This window comes from Balaenoptera physalus (genome assembly GCF_965194825.1).
Source record: "Balaenoptera physalus genome assembly, chromosome: 11".
Taxonomy (NCBI): domain Eukaryota; kingdom Metazoa; phylum Chordata; class Mammalia; order Artiodactyla; family Balaenopteridae; genus Balaenoptera; species Balaenoptera physalus.
Genome location: NC_138896.1, coordinates 86,899,612 through 86,917,831, shown reverse-complemented (window position 1 = coordinate 86,917,831; position 18,220 = coordinate 86,899,612). Strand labels below are relative to the sequence as shown.

The 18,220-nt window shown below is 45.0% G+C and overlaps 2 protein-coding genes across 22 annotated transcripts in view; one reads left to right on the top strand and one right to left on the bottom strand.

Annotated features, from left to right (window-relative positions):
• SLC25A26 (solute carrier family 25 member 26) overlaps positions 1-4,676 on the bottom strand; it is a 298,689-nt gene extending 294,013 nt beyond the window's left edge. Inside the window, exons 1-2 of the mRNA XM_082412391.1 lie at positions 4,563-4,676; positions 3,812-3,988 (exon numbers count right to left, since the gene is read on the bottom strand). The gene's annotated coding sequence lies outside the window, so the exon portion shown is untranslated. The remainder of the gene's footprint in view (positions 1-3,811; positions 3,989-4,562) is intronic.
• A 443-nt stretch (positions 4,677-5,119) lies between these two features.
• The window catches only part of MAGI1 (membrane associated guanylate kinase, WW and PDZ domain containing 1), a 610,830-nt gene continuing 597,729 nt past the window's right edge, over positions 5,120-18,220 (top strand). For 7 of the 21 annotated variants that reach the window (XM_082412072.1, XM_082412071.1, XM_082412065.1 and 4 more), the window contains exon 1: positions 5,130-6,079. In XM_082412072.1, the coding sequence (XP_082268198.1) occupies positions 5,767-6,079 (313 nt within the window). In that variant the 5' untranslated portion in view covers positions 5,130-5,766. Of the gene's footprint in view, positions 6,080-18,220 lie in introns of all 21 variants that reach the window. The other 14 variants (XM_082412066.1, XM_082412050.1, XM_082412070.1 and 11 more) reach the window with 4 other exon arrangements.

Here is an 18,220-nt window from a genome sequence, read left to right as displayed (position 1 = left end):
TAGAAAACTGAGGATATATTGGTAAGTAATAAAAGGTATAAAGGATTATTTTATTCCATAAATTAACTGTAAATCCCAAATGGGGAGAGAGGGAGAGAGAGAGACAACTTAAGAAAGTAGATTGCATGCACGTGTACATACTTGTATTGACCAAAGTCCAGGAGGAGATAGATACACCCAAATGTAGAAAGTGCTTATCTTGTGGTAATACAATTTTTTTTTTTGGCCACGCCCCAGGGCAGGTAGGATCTTAGTTCCCCGAACAGGGATCGAACCCAGGCCCCCTGCATTGGAAGTGTGGAGTCTTAACCACTGGACCACCAGGAAAGTCCCTTGTGGTAATACAATTTTGAATAACTAAATTTAATGTTGCCTTTTTAGTTACCTATTTTTAAAATTGTTCTGCAACAACTTACATTACTAGGGTATTTTTAAAAATATGGGCATTCCATCTTTGATTTCAACGTGTATTTTCCTTCTCTCTCATTCAGTTCAGTTTCTGTGCAATAAATTGTTAAAAACATACAATAAAGAAGACATATAATGAGTGAACACCTTCAATAATAAAATCCTGTATTATTTAAGCATCTACCATATTCCAATTACTATATTTTCATAGAGTTGGTGGGAGATGAAATAAAAGAGATACAAATATCTATTAGGAAGAAAATGCAAACACCCTGTTCTCAAGGAATTAACAATATCATGAGGTATATGTTCAGTGGAATTATGTAGCATGATATGCTACATTACAGCTGAACATTTTGGAAATTTTAGGAGAGATTCCCATGATAAATTCTTTGGTTTCTCTTGCTTTCTCGGACCCAATGTCAAATTTCAAATCTTCCAGTTACCAATATTCATTTTTTTCCCATGGAAGTGAACCAGAACATTAGCCAGTATTAAACTCTCTTCCTCCTCTGGGGTATTAAAATAATAGTTCACATGTGATGTCTTGAAAGGTCACAAGAATTAACATTTTATTTATTCTTGCCTAGCTGAAAGGACTAAAGGGAGGGGTACCATGGTCAGAAAAAACCCATCTGCCTCCCTGTGAGGAAAAGAACAAGTTATCAAGCGAATCATAAAAGCCTCTCCAGGAGATGACTTGGAAAGTTGTCCTGTCTGTTTCCTTCAATTTGAACTAAGGGCTTTAACCTCCTCTGTTGATCTTCTGCTCTAAATTACCAGTTTGGCGTCAGTTACCTTTCTTGAATACGAAATATTTACCTTGATGTCTATAATATACGCCTCGATGGCATTCTTCAGAAACTAAAGATAACCAATTTTCATGTCCTCTTCTGCCCCACACCAACGAACTTATCTCCCATCTTCGCATTTTCAGAAAAAGGAGGTAAGTTACCACTTTAGACTACAATAATGATTTCCTTACTCACAACTAGAAAACTTTGGAAAGAAATGTTATTTGTGAGAAAGAAAAGCAATGGACAATTTATATTTGTGGATTTTTTTTTCTTCCTTTTAGTTCACCTAGCTATATGAAAATTAAATCATCATCTGTGCAGAGTTCATTGTGTCACAGTTTACTTCTCATCTCGATCCACTGTGTTTATTAAGAGTTCATTGTTGAAATGCTTCTGCAATAACAGTTATAAGGCCATTTGGCACATCGCCTGTACCGGAGCCCACAGATCTCCAAACACTTTAGAAATGTTTGCAAATTAATCCTCTTTACATTACAGTAAATTATTCGATCTTCAGAGCCTACAGAGGGGGAACTGGAGATTGGATTCTGGAGTGGAACACTGTATTCTTTCAGTTTCAAGGGAAGAGATAGCAGGGTGACTTAATTGATATGCACACACTATGTGGCAGATTCAGGAGCCAAAGAATGCTGGTACCCAAATATACTAGATGGTGGATGGCCACATCCTACACCTTCAGAGTGCAGTGGTTCTCAGAATGGGCTTTGGTTTGTGCCTCTGGGTTCACATCCTAGCTTTATCACTTCCAAGCTCTTGAGCAAGTTTCTTTACTTGCCTAGCTTCACTTTCCTCAATTGTAAAATCAAGGTCATTCATGCAAATCAAGGTCATACCTACCTCACACGATTGTTGTAGTGATTAAATAAAATAATGCACATAATTATCCTGGCACACATGATAAACCTCCAAGTTAGATATTTTATGGCATTATATTGTCAACTGGAATGTATTGTCAAAGTCACAACGTAAGTGAGAGAAGCCAGAACACTAGGATCCCACTTTACATCTATTCAAGAAAAATATACTCCAAGATAACTATAAGCTCTTTCAAAATAACAATCTATAAATCGGTTCTAGCCACCGCATCTAAATGGGCTTCATGTTGAAGGCCATATATTATCCAGTTTAAGATCACACTTAATCCGGGCATTCATGCATTCATTCATTAAGTGTGTATGGTGCACACTCCCCTCAAGGCATGGATTTAGGTGCTGAGGATTCAAAGGTTGGAAAAGGATAGATATGATTTCTGCCTTGAAGTTGTTTCCAATCTGGGACATAGGAACTGCACCAGGAGAAACAGAGTAGACAGAGTGTCAGAGGAGGAGCAGAGAGCCTGGGAATATCATAAACTTAATGAAAAATTGACAATCTTAGCTGCACCGGAGGTTCAAATTACTTCTTTTTATGTTCCTGGATGATAATATGTCTCTCTATACCTCTCTCCACCCTGCTGTCTGTACCCTTAGGTATCCCTTCTTTTTTGGGGGGTTATTCCACATCTAAAATCTGAAGTGGGCTAAATTCCAAGTCCTTTCCTCTTCTCAGCCTCAGAAACACGTGGAATCCTGGAGAGGGAAGGTGGTGCTCTGCCAGTGGGAGGAATTGCAAACCACTTGGTCTTGCCCATCCTTTGGACTCCTCCAGGTGGGAGTGAGGTAGGAGGTAGGGGACCAGTGATTGGAGGCAGGTGGGGGAATTCTTGGCAAGCAATCCTAGAATATGGGCTGCAGAAGTGAGGAACATACAAGGTCAAGCTTACCGGTGATTTGTAGGGGAATCTGTGATTTCAGTCTAAGGTGTTACACAAAAATGTGCATTTGGGGGGAAGGATTCACTCACCAAATACTTGAGCATTAACCAGGTACCAGGCACTGTTTTAGGAATTGGGAATGCATTAGTAAACCAAACTTCACTGCCCTCCTGGAGCTTACACTCTACAGGAAGATGTGGACCACAGATTTCTTCTCCTAAAAGGGTCTGTGATGTAAAAAATGCTCAGGAACCAAGATGCTAGACTTGTGGTCTTCATGTTGTATACCAGCACCACTTCAGGGGAACCTTAGAAGTCCAGATGATAGAACCCATCCCTAAGATTCTGACTGCTTAGATCTGTGTTTGGGTTTGGGAATGAACCTTTTGAATTTCTCACTCATCTTGCTTCAGTCAAGTTGGAAACAAATGGGTATCTTCCAGGAAAAGAGGCTGAAGACAAAGTTTCCCTCACCAAGAAGAGCCATGGAAAACTGGCCACTTCCTTTTTTTTACAAATACTACAAGGCAATAGGATTTTTCAGTTCTGGATATCTCAAGAGAGAAACAGCAACATTCTTCTTGTATTTATATTGGCTTAGAATAGCACCCTACAAACAGTGCTTTAAAATATTTAAATGTATGCCTATATATTTTAAGCTTTAGAAAGGAGAGGAGGAATTATCATCATCTAACTTGAAACCCCAAATGATTCCTAATTTTTCCAACTACTACTATTACTACTAATACTACTAAGTTTTTATTATATGCCACTTTACAAGTGTTCTCCCTGTAATACTCCCAAGAATCTTGTGAGGTATTGTTATACTTACTTAACAAGGGAGAAACGAAGGCTCTGAGGGGTCCCGGCGCTTGGTCAAGGTCACACAGAGATTGGACCGGTGGGAACCTAAACCCCAGAGCCCGGCTCTCAACCGTGACCTCTGCAGCACCGCATTCTTTCTGAGTCCTTTACAATCACCTCCGTTATTTAGCACTTGAAATCTCTCCTGTGACCAAAGATGAATAAACAAGTTATAAATCACTGAGGGAAAGAAAATGCTTGGGAGACTATCGCCCAGGCCAGTTGGGGAGTATGTGGGGAGTGCAGCCTTGCCGGTGCACGGTATTCTTTCTGTCCGCAGCCCCCGAGCACGTTCCGAAAGCTAGCAGGGATAGAAACTGGCTCTACCTCAGTCCCCCGGGCTGCGAATTCCGAGAGGTGGCTGCCGCGCCCACGCCCCCGCGGGCGCCAGGACTCGGGTGCAGATCCCAGACCCAGAAGTGATCCTTATCTCCTGGCCCTGGGGCGGGTCCAAAGGCTGCCCAGCTCAGCCAGGAACTTGAGCCCGAGACAGATGCATGGCTCCAGAAGTCTCTCCCGGCGAGAGAGTTAAAGAGCTAGACCCCTTTTCGGTTGAAGACCCGAACCCCCTCTTGCCTTTTGGCTTCTTTCCCTCACCTATAGTTTTCCCCTGTGTCCAAAAAAGTTGGCCCCAAAGTGTAAGGGTGTATGTGTGTGTGTGTGTGTGTGAGCGTGTGACTCTCCAGGGATCCCAGTTGGGAGACCCAGGGTACACTCACGGTCCCCCTCCACAGGATCGCAGACCCACGGGCAGACCCCGCTCCAGGAGCCGAACCCGAGGGCTTTGTGCAGGCGCCGGACAGAAGCTTCGGGGTCGGGTACTGCGTATTATATGGAAATGCGGCCGGGGGCGGGGGTGGGGGGCGGCAGACAGTGCGGGCTCGGTGACCGACAGCGGGGCCAGCCACTGGCCGAGGGCGGTAAGGAAGCTTAGGGCGGCGTGAGTGCGTGCGTGTGTGCGTGAGTGTGAGCGCCAGGGTGAGTGTATGAGGCTCCCCAACCCCCACCTGTTTGAAACGGTTTTAAAATGCCAAAGCCAGACTGCCTATGTTTTCAAAAGTTGCAAACGGTTGGAGGAAAACACTTGCGCATCCCGCAAACTCCCAAAGGGATTTGTCAAGGCGTGGGCACTGAAAGAAAAGGAAGAATAAGAGGGGTGTGTGAAGGGGGGGGAAATTGCCTGCTTCTGCTAGAGCGGCTTTAGGACCCAACGGGAAGCACATTGGAATCTCTCCCTTCGGGAAGGCGGGGTGGGGCGGGCCGGCCGGCAGGCGGCCGCGGGGCGCATGCGCGCGCGTCTCCTCTTGCCGGCCGCTGCGCTCGGCGGCGCGGAATAGAATGAACTGTAACAAAACAAGCCGAGCCTTTGTATCTGCTTAAAGGGGACGCAGGCACTTCCCTCCTGTCCCTCTCCCCCGCCCCCCGCCCCCCCCCGCCGCGCTCCGCAACCGCGTATCCAGGGCTCCCAGCAACTGGCTGGAAGGGCTTCCCTAACCCTCAGGAACAGCCCGCCAGCGAGGAAAGGCGAGCCAGGCGGGAGGCAAAGAGGAGACACCGCATTTCTAAGAGGCAAGAAAGAAAGGAAGGAAGGAAAAAAATAACCCAAGCGGCGCAGAGTGGACTCTGGTCCCGGAGAGCACGGTCAGGCGCCGGAACGTGGACCTAGAAGCACCGGAATGCAAACAAAGCTCGCGGGCGCCTGTGCAGGGCTCGCGGGGAAGCCCAGAAAGTTTGTTTTATGATGGCTTGAGTGCGCGAGTGTGTGCAGGGAGCGAGTCTGCCAAGTTTCTCTCTCCCGTTGCGTTGAGGTGAGATGTCTCTCCCTTGAACCAGCGTGGGCTTGGGGGCTTGTGCTGTGGAAGGCACCTGTCTCTCATTTTATTGTTATTTTTTTTGGGGGGGGGAGGAGGGGCGTAAGTCATCATGTCGAAAGTGATCCAGAAGAAGAACCACTGGACTAGCAGGGTTCACGAATGCACCGTGAAGCGGGGACCCCAGGGCGAGCTGGGGGTGACGGTGCTGGGGGGCGCGGAGAACGGAGAGTTTCCGTATGTCGGAGCGGTGGCGGCGGCCGAGGCGGCGGGGCTTCCCGGCGGCGGCCAGAGCCCTCGGCTGGGCGAGGGGGAGCTGCTTCTGGAGGTGCAGGGGATCCGGGTGTCCGGTTTACCCCGCTATGACGTACTGGGAGTTATCGACAGCTGCAAGGAGGCCGTCACCTTCAGAGCCGTCAGACAAGGTAAGACGGGACGCGCCTCCGGGAGGCGGCCCCAGAAAAGGGGATCGGCCTGCGGAGGCTCCCCCCGCCCCCCGACTCGATTTCCCGCTTTTCTCCTGAGAATGCGGCTTAGAGGGGAAGTTGAGGCCGTGCGCCCTGTGATAGTGAAATATACAAAGTTGTTGAGAGGTTGTGGGTTGTTTGCTCACCTGCATTGGGAAGAGGGGCTTGGGTTTGCGCGGGGAAGCGCGGAGATTTTTCCCAGTCCTGGTTTGCCAACCTGTTATCTCCGCCACCAAGTGCAGCACAGCTTGCCTGCACCTGGAGGAGAGTTGGCAGGGGCAACGTGGACGCTCTCCTGACTCCCTGGGCGAGTGTTGCAGCAGGCGCAGTTGCTGCGTTCTTTGGCCACTTGTCTGTTTTCAGACCTGGAGAATGGGTACGAGGGAGGTGAGGGTCTTTGGTTGTTGGGCTTCCTCCATCAGAAAATCAGCGTCACCCGCGACCGCCCAGGTGAGTCCGGGCATCACCGCCTGGCAGTTCCAAAGCCCGCCGCCTGAAGATCCTGCATTCACCCCACAGCAGGATGACGCATGTGTCTCGACCGTGTGGCCCGGCCCCAGGCTCGTGGGTGGCGGTGGGGGGAGAGAATGGAGAGGGTATTTCAGTGCTACTCAAGCCCAAGTTTATACTGCCACCAACATCACCACCATCACCATCACTAAGACCGTCATCATCCCTGTGATGATGGTGATAGCTGCTATTTCTTGTTAGCTTACTACGTGCCAGGCTCTATGTAAAATGTTTTCCTTGCACTATCTTGTTCTGATTGACAACAGTTCTGAGAACGAGTTGTTCTTATAAACCCCATGTTACAGATAAGGAAACTGGGACTGATGTTGGTTCAGTTACTTGTCCAAGGTCACACAGATGCCAAGAGTGAGGGTTTGAGCCCTTGTTGCAGAGCCTTAAGCACTGAGGAGGAAGCAGTGGGGGAATGACCGTGGGAGCCCCGAGGAGCGCACTTGAGAGGAGGGAGTGGAAGCAAATTCATCTCTCAGAAGCCCGGAGAGTGATGACCTTTATGATGGCTGCTGGTGGGGGTGGGGAGCCCTTTACATCTTAGTTCGGTGTAGGCATGGGGCTGCCCCTGATACAGTCCAATAGAGAAGGACTGGACTCCCTTAAAGGGAGCCCTTGTACGACCATGCACCATGACACAGGTTCTCCCCCGTGAAAGCGCCAGGTTGAGCCCTGGTGAAAAGTTCCCATATGTGCCTGCGCGGGCTTGGAAGGGCAAGCAGCAGCTGGAGGAATGTGTCAGAGGAAAGAAGGGTTGGGCTGAGCTAGTCCTCTTTTGGAAACAGGCCCGTTCCAGATGAAACGGAGGAGGGGGACAGGGAGAAGAGCTGGGCCTTTTGGTAGCTTTGGGAGCTGAGGGACTGACGGTTATGGAAAGCTCCTTCCATTTATGTCCTCATTGTCCGCTTGCACACCTCCTCCAAGAAGCCCTCAGGCATCCTGCCCAGATGAACAAATCCTTCTTCCTCTGGACTCCCCTAAAGGTGTATCTTGTAGTTTTTTACTTACTCTGAACTATGTTAGTTCCCTCCCCTCATTTCCACACAAGGTGGTAAGCTCATTGAAGGGAGAGACTGTGGCTCACTCATTGCACATCTCCCCAGCTTTGCTTGAGGTCCATCACCTTGCCTCACTTGAGAATGTGTCCTCCCTCATCTGTAAACTGGCTTTCTTGTGTCACATAAACTAATAAGCACAAAGGGTGCAGAACAGTGCCTGGCACATAGTAAGTGCTCAATAAAGATTAGCTATTATTGTTATGTTTAAAGTGAATTGGGGCAGTTATTTATTTCTAAGTCTAGCTTTTAGTGTCAGGAACCTGAATTATGAAGTTAATACCAGTACCTGGATTACTAGGATTTGATAGAACTGTAGAGAAAATACTGTAGCATTTGATGGGATCAGCTGCTTGTCGCCATGCAGGGGCATTTTGGAGAAGGGGCTGGTGGAAGGACCTGCAGGAGTTCCTGCATATCCTGTGCGGGGGTCTACTGGTGTCTAATGGGTCCAGTGGGGGCTTGTTCTCAGTGTGCAAGCTACTGCATGTGGCTGAGCCTCCCTCCATCAGTTACCAAAGATTGGGAGGCATCGTCCCAGGGCTACCTCATCATGGCAGTCTGGAAGCGTTGGTCAGCTAACAAAGTGTGTTTGGAGTCAGGTATCTCTGGGTTCGAAGGAAACTGTAGTGTCTCCCATCTTATTTCCTTTCACCCGGAACTATTCTGTGTGCTCTGTAGGAATGCTCATAGAACGTGTGTGTGTGAATATGTGTAGGCAAATCTACTTGTTCTTCTTGTAATGGGATAGAATAAAGATATGGATGGGGACGCTTGAATGGCCTGGAATCCACCACAGTGTAAAAGCTACTATTTCCTGTAATGATTACACAGGCACAGGTAGCTCTTCTAACATCTTCATTGCAGAAAGACGGCACTAGAAAGCATTTCACCAGCCTTCTCTTTTATATTGAGAATAAGATTTAAATTATACTACGAAATTGCTCTTCCTGTGCTTTCATTACTGTGTTTTAATCATATTAGATAGGCTTCTACTTGGTACATGGTAAAGGAAAATGTTACTTTTGTGTTGTCTGCACCTTGAACTAGCCACTACCAGGGACACGCGTCACTCTGGGTGCTGTCTGTATGAAAATGTCACGGTCTTCTTGTGGGAGAAGATTCTGCTGTTTCTATTTCATGGCAACTCTCTGAAAAGATGCACAGACCAAAATAGTCTGTAGCAAATGGTATTATGTGAAGCAGGACTGGATTGTGAAAGAATCAAGCTAAATGGATCTACCAGGTTAGAGTTGATTCATTTTAAATGGAGAGGACAGTCTTTTGTCACAAAAGTGCCTAAAAAGAATGTACAAATACATATATATGTTATATAAAATATGTTACTTTATATATATAATAAAGCATATATATGTACTATATATACTATAGGTATATATTTACCTGTAATAAAATGCGCAGATCTTAAGTATATAGTTTGATGGGTTTTGACAAATGTATATTCTCATGTTAGCTTCACCCAAATCAAGATACAGAACATTTCCATCACCCCAGAAATTTCCCTCCTGTCCCTTTCTAGTCAGTCTCCCCCAACCTCTTCCAGAGGCATTGACTGTTTGATTTTTCTCACCATGGATGAATCTTGTCTGTCATTGAAATTCATATAAATGAAATAATGCAATGTGTACTCTTTTGTGTCTGGCTTTTTTCACATATTGTGTGTATCATGGTTGTTTTGTGTTGTTGAGTAGTATTCCATTGCATACATATACCAGATTGTTTATATTTTTGCTTGTCAATGGACATTTGGACTGTTTATTTTTTCATCTATTATGAGTAAAGCTGCTGTAAATGTTCCAGTTCTGCCACGTCTTTGCCAATCTTTGACCTGGTCTGTCTTTTGAACTTTAGCCATTCTAGTGTAGAAAAAGAGGAAAAGTACAGTAATTCCCCCTTATCTGTGGGTGATACGTTCCAAATTAGGCACAGTAAGAGATTAAAAACAACATGAGATAGAACAAATTATAACTATGTAGTAGAATAAAAGTTATGGGAATGTGGTCTCCCTCTCTCTCAAAATATCTTACTGTACAAATTTATTGCCTTTTCCATCTTAACTAAGCACTTATCATGCACTATGGCTACAACTTGTGCAGTTTTAAGTACGACAGCAAAACTAGCACATATTTCTTTTTTTTTTTTTTAACATCTTTATTGGAGTATAATTGCTTTACAATGGTGTGTTAGTTTCTGCTTTATAACAAAGTGAATCAGTTATACATATACATATGTTCCCATATCTCTTCCCTCTTGCATCTCCCTCCCTCCCACCCTCCCTATCCCACCCCTCTAGGTGGTCACAAAGCACCGAGCTGATCTCCCTGTGCTATGCGGCTGCTTCCCACTAGCTATCTATTTTACATTTGGTAGTGTATATATATGTCCATGACACTCTCTCACCCTGTCACATCTCACCCCACCCCCTCCCCATATCCTCAAGTCCATTCTCTAGTAGGTCTGTGTCTTTATTCCCGTCTTGCCACTAGGTTCTTCATGACGTTTTTTTTTTTCCCCCTTAGATTCCATATATATGTGTTAGCATACTGTATTTGTTTTTCTCTTTCTGACTTACTTCACTCTGTATGACAGACTCTAGATCCATCCACCTCACTACAAATAACTCAATTTCGTTTCTTCTTATGGCTGAGTAATATTCCATTTTATATATGTGCCACATCTTCTTTATCCATTCATCCGATGATGGACACTTAGGTTGCTTCCATGTCCTGGCTATTGTAAATAGAGCTGCAATGAACGTTGTGGTACATGACTCTTTTTGAATTATGGTTTTCTCAGGATATATGCCCAGTAGTGGGATTGCTGGGTCGTATGGTAGTTCTATTTTTAGTTTTTTAAGGAACCTCCATACTGTTCTCCATAGTGGCTGTATCAATTTACATTCCCACCAACAGTACAGGAGGGTTCTGTTTTCTCCACACCCTCTCCAGCATTTATTGTTTCTAGATTTTTTGATGATGGCCATTCTGACCGGTGTGAAATGATATCTCATTGTAGTTTTGATTTGCATTTCTCTAATGATTAATGATGTTGAGCATTCTTTCATGTGTTTGTTGGCAATCTGTATATTTCTTTTTCCTTCTCACAATTTCACAGATAGAAAATTCATTCTTACTGTAGATCTTAGCATCCACAGCATACGATTTTATTAAGTCGAGAACATTCACCTTTTTACTTCAAGGAAGCACTTTACGGCTTCTGTTGGGCAGATCCGAACTGCCAGCATCACTCCTCTCGTGCTTTGGGGCCATTATTGAGTAAAATATGGGTCACTTGAACACAAGCACTGCGGTACCTGGATAGTCAATTTGATAACTGAGCTACTAAATAACTAGTAGCAGGATACCCTGGACAAAGGGATGATTCATGTTCTGGGCAGGACAGAGGGGGAAGGCGGGAAATTTCATCCTGCTATTGGTGTACAATTACAAAACACGATTTTGTGTTTTTCTGGAATTTTCTAGTTAATATTTTCAGACCGTGGTTGACTGTGGGTAACGGAAATCACAGAAAGCAAAACAGCAGATAAGGGGGAACTACTACAATTAAGGAAGCTTAGCTCTAGGATATAGCTAGTATTTTTTGAGCACTTGGTTTAGGAAGTGCCAGGCCCTTGGCTAAGCTAGTGCTTTATGGGCATTTTGTTCTTTATTCCTCTCAACTGGACTCACGTGTCAGAAACTGAGGTCCAGAGAGTGTGGGTGGCTTTTCCAAGGGTCATACAAGTGGGTGAAGTAGAGCTGGAACTCAGCCGTGCTGGATTTCAAAACCCATGCTTCTAGTTCCTGGGTCATTGAGTCTCAAAGTAGGCTCCCCAGACCAGTGGTATTAACATCACCTGGGAACTGGTTAAACATGCAGATTCCCGGGCCTCAGCCCTACTGATACCTGAACTTAGGAGGGTGGAGCCTGTGCCGTGTTTTTAACAAGGTGACTCTGATGCATGCTCAATTTTGAGCACCACTGGCCTAGGGTATGGACTGCATTGAAAATATGGCATCGAGGGGGGCAGGTGATCTGTGTTCTAGAACAGGCTAGGCCACTAGTGCTGTCATCTCTGGTGAGTCACCTCTTTGGGCCTTTCTTCATACCTAAAATAAGTAGATGTATCCTTTTAGATCGTTTGAGCTCCTAAAATGCTAAGATTCCCTGAATAACCCAGACTCCAAAAGTTTAGAAGGGTGTGACTGTAGTTTCCCAAACTGGTAATATTATAGGTCACACTTACATATTTTTGTAAGTGAATTTTGTGGCTTTGCAAATTACCCAGGAACCAAACTGTCCCTCCACTTTTTTTATAGACAGAATGGAGGCAATAAATAAGACACAATTTAAAAACCACAACACCACCACCAGACCCTTCCCCTCACCGTAATGAGGGACTTAGGACCACATACAATTGAATATAGTTCTTTGTGCCCTTCTGGGTTTTGTTTTGACATTGTGTGTTTATTTTGACCAGTTGGAATATATTACAACAGCTCTGTAACAAAATAATTCTGTTCTCATTTTGAAACACAGCTCCATGTCTTGCTTAGTTTCCTGTGAATTCTGCTTCGGGGTCTCCGGTCTTGCTTTTTCTCTACCTCCTCCCCACCCCTACACTCCGCCAGGATGGTCACAAGATTGACTCCTCTCCTTAGTGTCTCTTCAGAAAGACCTTCTCATCTGGTGGTGTGCTGCTAAAGGCTTAACAGCCGGCTCCGGTGGAGGGGAGACTGATTTGTAGCATCACTGGAGTTGGGAAGAGATGCATGTAATTGGTTCTCCAGAGCCAGTAGGAGCTGGCCCCACCATTCCACTGACCCCATATAAGATAGCGCCTTGGATCACATGCCATCCCCTCATCGTGGTTTGTGTTTCAAAGCTTTGACATAATTTCACATTATTGGGCTTCCCTGGTGGCGCAGTGGTTAAGAATCTGCCTGCCAATGCAGGGGACATGGGTTCGATCCCTGGTCTGAGAAGATCCCACATGCCACAGAGCAACGAAGCCCATGAGCCACAACTACTGAGCCCGCGCACCACAACTACTGAAGCCCGCACGCCTAGAGCCCGTACTCTGCAACAAGAGAAGCCACTGCAATGAGAAGCCCGCACAGCGCAATGAAGAGTAGCCCCCTCTCGCCACAACTAGAGAAAGCCTGCGTGCAGCAACGAAGACCCAAAGCAGCCATAAATAAATAAATAAATTTATATATTAAAAAAAAAAACCGTGTAATTTCACATTATCTTCTTCTTTTGCTTCTTTATTGTCTGTCTCTCTTCCCACTGGAATGTAAGGTCCATGAAAGCAAGAAGTTTATCTCACTTGTTCACCCCTCTATTTCCCAGCACCTAAAATAGTACCTGGCAAGTCATAGGTGTTCACTAAAATTTGTTGGCTGCATGAGTGAATTTTCTCTTGTTGCTTTTTTTTTTTTTTTTTAATTAATTTATTTATTTCTGGTTGTGTTGGGTCTTCGTTTCTGTGCGAGGGCTTTCTCCAGTTGCGGTGAGTGGGGGCCACTCTTCATCGCGGTGCGCTGGCCTCTCACTATCGTGGCCTCTGTTGTTGCGGAGCACAGGCTCCAGACGCGCAGGCTCAGTAGTTGTGGCGCACGTGCTTAGTTGCTCCGCGGCATGTGGGATCCTCCCAGACCAGGGCTCGAACCCGTGTCCCCTGCATCGGCAGGCAGACTCTCAACCACTGCGCCACCAGGCAAGCCCTCTCTTGTTGCTTCTTATTCGGATGGTAAGTGCAGACCAGGACATGCACATCTTTCCTTCTTTCCTCCCTATTCGTCTTTGATTTCTTGTCATTTAGGATCCTAATATGTTCATTTTCTCATCACCAGATTTTACAATCAGCTGATTCTCAGTGTCTAATAATTTATACCGAGCTATAAATAAATAAATGACTGACAAGGCTTAATGAATTGTATTTTAGTATTTCTGCCTGTTGGCTCTAGGTGGAGTTTAAGAAGTGAAATTTCAGATGTTCATTCAGCAAGCAGGATGATGAGGAGCTTTTCTGTTTTCTGTTCATGCGGGACCTGGTCTATGTCAGCATCCAGAAGAATGACACGTTACCTCCATTTTCTTGTAGCATTGTCCCTGTGTACAGTGTTTCCAGCTGACAGCAAACTGGATCTTTGCTACAGAAAATAGTCTGATTTTTGTCCCCTCTTGCTCTTAAACTGTGCTTGGTGTTTACGTCTTTTTTTTTTTTTAACTTAAACTTTCAAAAATCAATCTATTTTTGTTCTTGCTGCCAAAAGACCACTCTCTGAAGGATATTTTTAGGTTACATTGTGGAACATTCTACGGCTTTTACAAAAAATAATGCAAGGACAGGCAACCCAACATGTCCATTGTTTCTGGAGGCCTCCCTTTGCCAATGGCTGTGTTATTTAAAAATAGATTAGCTTGACCTTATGATGCAGTGGCATACAGTTGGCTCACTGCATTTGTTGGCATTCATTACCCAGCTAGTTTCGGATGGCAGAATTGATGATATCCACCAAGGGGAATTAAGTGGTTTATAAGAGAAAACATTCTGACATCTCCTTACCACAAGGGTTTACATGAAGGATGTTGCTTTATAAACGATGGTTATTTAATGCAAAACACCAGTCTCTGATGTTAGTGGTCCCTTCCTTGAGTTTGTATATATGTGTAACAGGATATACTGATTTTGTATACACTGAGAATAAAGGCTGTCAAATTCGTTAAGGGCTGACATTCATATCCTAAAAAAGTAGGTTACTGCCTTCCTGCCTGTCTTTATGCAGCTCATATGTGAGATCTATAACCTTGAAAAATCCTTGGTAAATATTGGCGCTTTGCTCTACTGCACCCCTATGGATGTCGACATCCATATAGTATGTCTGGTGAATTTGTTTTGGTGTGTTCACAGCTGAACCCCCATGATGTCAAGGACAAGCAAGTGATGCTGACTTTTGCTTTATAGTATAGTGGCCCATGGAGGGTCCAGCGTGTTCTGGATGTCATCCTTTCTGAAGGCACGTAGCAAACATAATTTGAACAATGTCTTTTGTTTTATTTTATTTTTAGCCGTGCCTCGAGGCTTACGGGATCTTAGTTCCCCGACCAGGGATGGAACCCAGGCCCCCGGCAGTGAGAGCGCCGAGTCCTAACCACTGGACCGCCAGGAAATTCTGAACAATGTCTTTTATGATTAAATAGTAATCTTCTCTTTTTATAGCCAAGTGATTAAAGTATGGAGTAATCCACTACATACAATCATTTCTCTAGTCCCTTTCTCTGAGGGGAAACAGAAGTCCTCCCAGTGACTCACAATCTGTCCTGTGACTTGTCTTCTCTCTCCCTGGCCGTGGCCTCCTGGCCCGACCTGGACACCTGGGAGGCTTACTCTCTCACGAACTTCAAGTCTTTCCCACTTGCCTTGTCATTCCCTATTCCCTCCTCTGCTTTATTTTACTTTATCATATGTCGATCATTTCAAAATAACTAAGTTCCTTGTTTTGTCTCTCTTTCTTTAATATAAGCTCCGAGAGGGCAGGGCTGTTGTTGATCCCAGTACTGAGAATGGTGCCTGATGCAGAGTAATTGCTCCAGTATTTCTTGAACGTCCACTGTCAGATTTAGAACTAGAATAACTCTCTCCTGAGCTCGGTTGCCTCTGAAAATTCCGATATTTGAAAGTCTCTGAAAATGTAGGTACTTTGTGATGGATCGCATTAAACTTGATAAGGGTTTAACATTTGCAGTCCATGACTTGGGCTAAATAGAGCTTCACTGATTGATCTAGGAATATTCTTGAAGACAGTGAGCGTTGCTGGCCGGGCTCAGATGGTCTTTATTTTAGGGATTTAAGGCAGCACCATGCTGAGTCTGTCAGCGAACTTTGCACACTCTCTCACCCTCCAGCGGACTGTGAGATGTTCTTCTGGGCACCATAAGCTGTGTGTATAGACTTTTCCTGTTACCATCTGCAGTGTGGTGAGAATGAGTTACGTAAGAGAATTACATCCTCCCGGCTAAGGTGTCAGCCCCATTCCTATTGCCAACAGAGCCATTAGTATGCGCCTTTAACGGAATGCAGTTATGTTTTCCACAATAAGGCTAATCTTTCAGCCCGTTGTGAGACTCGAAGCTCTCTTTATGGACAGTGGCATGATGGTGCAATTAAAAGGCCATTATGCCCTGATTACCGGCCATGTTTCACAAGTATTGCCATATACAGTGTTAACAGGACTGCAGTGCCGCTCGTAAGATAATCCACAAGTATCCATTTATTGATGTGTTGTAGATCGGCAGGTTTTGGACTCAGGCTGATCGGGGTTAGAAACCAGGCTTTTCAATTTACTAGCTGGGTTACTCAGGGCGAGATACTTCCCCTCTTTCTTGCAAATGGGTATAATGATACCTAGTACCTGAGGCTGATGGAGGAATAAAATGAGGAGATTGAGGTAAACCACACGGCACAGGGCCTGGCACGTGTTGAGCGCCCACAAAATATTGGCTTCTGTTATTGTTTGAATGTTCCCTGTTGGAAAGCACTTGGGAGGGAAGAAAGAATCTCTTGAGAGACAGAGATTGTGGTACACAGTTCCCTGGAGAGCTTTTCAAGTCTAGAAAAAGCCCTCATTTTCCTGCCTGATTCAGATGCCACTATTTAAAAAGGCTGAGACTGGATTAGTTCAGACAAGTCAGAAGGAAACCTCTAGATTTCACCGTGTGGTAGAGGTCTGAGCTGCCTGAACTTCTACATTGTCACTGGTGATGAATTGATTCTAATGATCGTCATCGGGACCCAGGTTCAGTAATGTGTAGAGGAAGGACAGGTCCTCTCCTTACTCCCTGGAGGTCCTGGGCAGGGCAGTACCAGCAAGGGTGATCCTTGAGAACTTGACACTGAGGTCCTCTGATCTTCCTGGCACCATACCTGGGCTCCCAAATCAGGAAAGGCTGGGGAGGCAGTAGGGCTTGGTGTTACAAGGGTTTGGAGTCAGGCTGGTTAGGTCCAACTCCAGCTGAAGAACCATGGGCATGTTAACCCCCCAGAACCTCAGTTGTTCCGGTTGAAAATGAGAATAATACCTACCTCATAGGGTGGTTGTGAGGATTAAATGAGAAAACGTATGCAAAATACTTTGTCCTCTGCTTGGCGTGTAAATAGTGCTTACTGCAATACCTACCTAATAGCAGCCATGTTCACTTTCAGTTGAGAAGTGAAGACCCATCAATGATTTCCTCTAAAGCAGTGATTTTCAACTGGGGGTGATTTTGATCCCCCAAGGGACATTTGGCAATGTCTGGAGACAGTTTTGGTTGTTACAGCTCAGGAAGGGGGAGTGCTAGTGGCGTTGAGGGAGCTGAGGCCAGGGATGCCGCTAAACTTCCTACACAGTACAGCCCCCATGGCAGAGAGGTGTCCAACCGCAAATGGCACTAAGGCTGAGACTGAAAAACTCTTCTCTAAGGTATAACTTCGTGGTTGAGACGGAGAATCAGAAACAGGAGCAGTAAACTAATCACTGTAATCACTATTATATATTGATCTTCTGACATGTCCCTGAGACCCCGGTTAGGTTTTTACCTGGGTAGATGATGTCATTCTTATTTTAGCCCTGAGAAAATCAGCTGGAGAGGTCAAGTAATTTATCCTGGCCTCCAGGCAGCTGACAGAGGTGAGATTCAAGCTCAGATCCGCCTGATTCCAAAATCCTTATCCCAGGTTTCCACACTAGAAGTGTGTTGACCTCTGTTAGGCTGGAATATTGCTGCCTGAGACAGCATACCATGCCTGGTGACGCCACCAAAGAGAGTCCCAGAAATTAAAAAAAAAAAAAAGGATTCCCAAAGTGTTTGTTGGCCAGAACACAGAGGGTGCTGCTATATAGTTTCAAGCAATTCTGCTTATTTGCCTTCTCCTTCTGTTTTCCCTGATCTCCCTCACCAACACTGTTGATTCCTTCCTCCTCTGTGCTCTCTGTCTTTTTTTTCCCCACACACAACATGATTTCAAGAGTCACAATAGTGTCTTGTAATGTAGATTTGCTCTTCTGTCTCCTGTACTGGATTATGTGTTTCTTGAATTCTTGAAAGCAGCATCCCTGTTTTATGTCTCTTTGCAATCTCTGCCCTCTCTAGGTACTCAAGCAATCACTTTTGAATTGAATTCTTTTGAGGTAATGGGTAGGCATAACTTTTAAATAAATAAGAAAAATTCTTGCCTAAGATCTTGTTGGCTCGAAGATCCGCGGCTTATTTTTAAAGCATATTAAATATACTTAGCCATATGTCTGACTTTTCTGTGATGATTTAAAATGGTTGTCTGCCAGTTGTTGTAGCATTTTGAACTGTCGGGAAAATATTGAATTAATTGTGTTGAAGGTCTTAGAGGGCCTTTATTCTGACCAGATGTGTGCAGTGATGGAGCCTATTGCTTATGTAACGCGGCCACAGAAGGCATCACTTTGGCTTGATTTAAATAGAGTCAGTATTTTACCACCTGGAT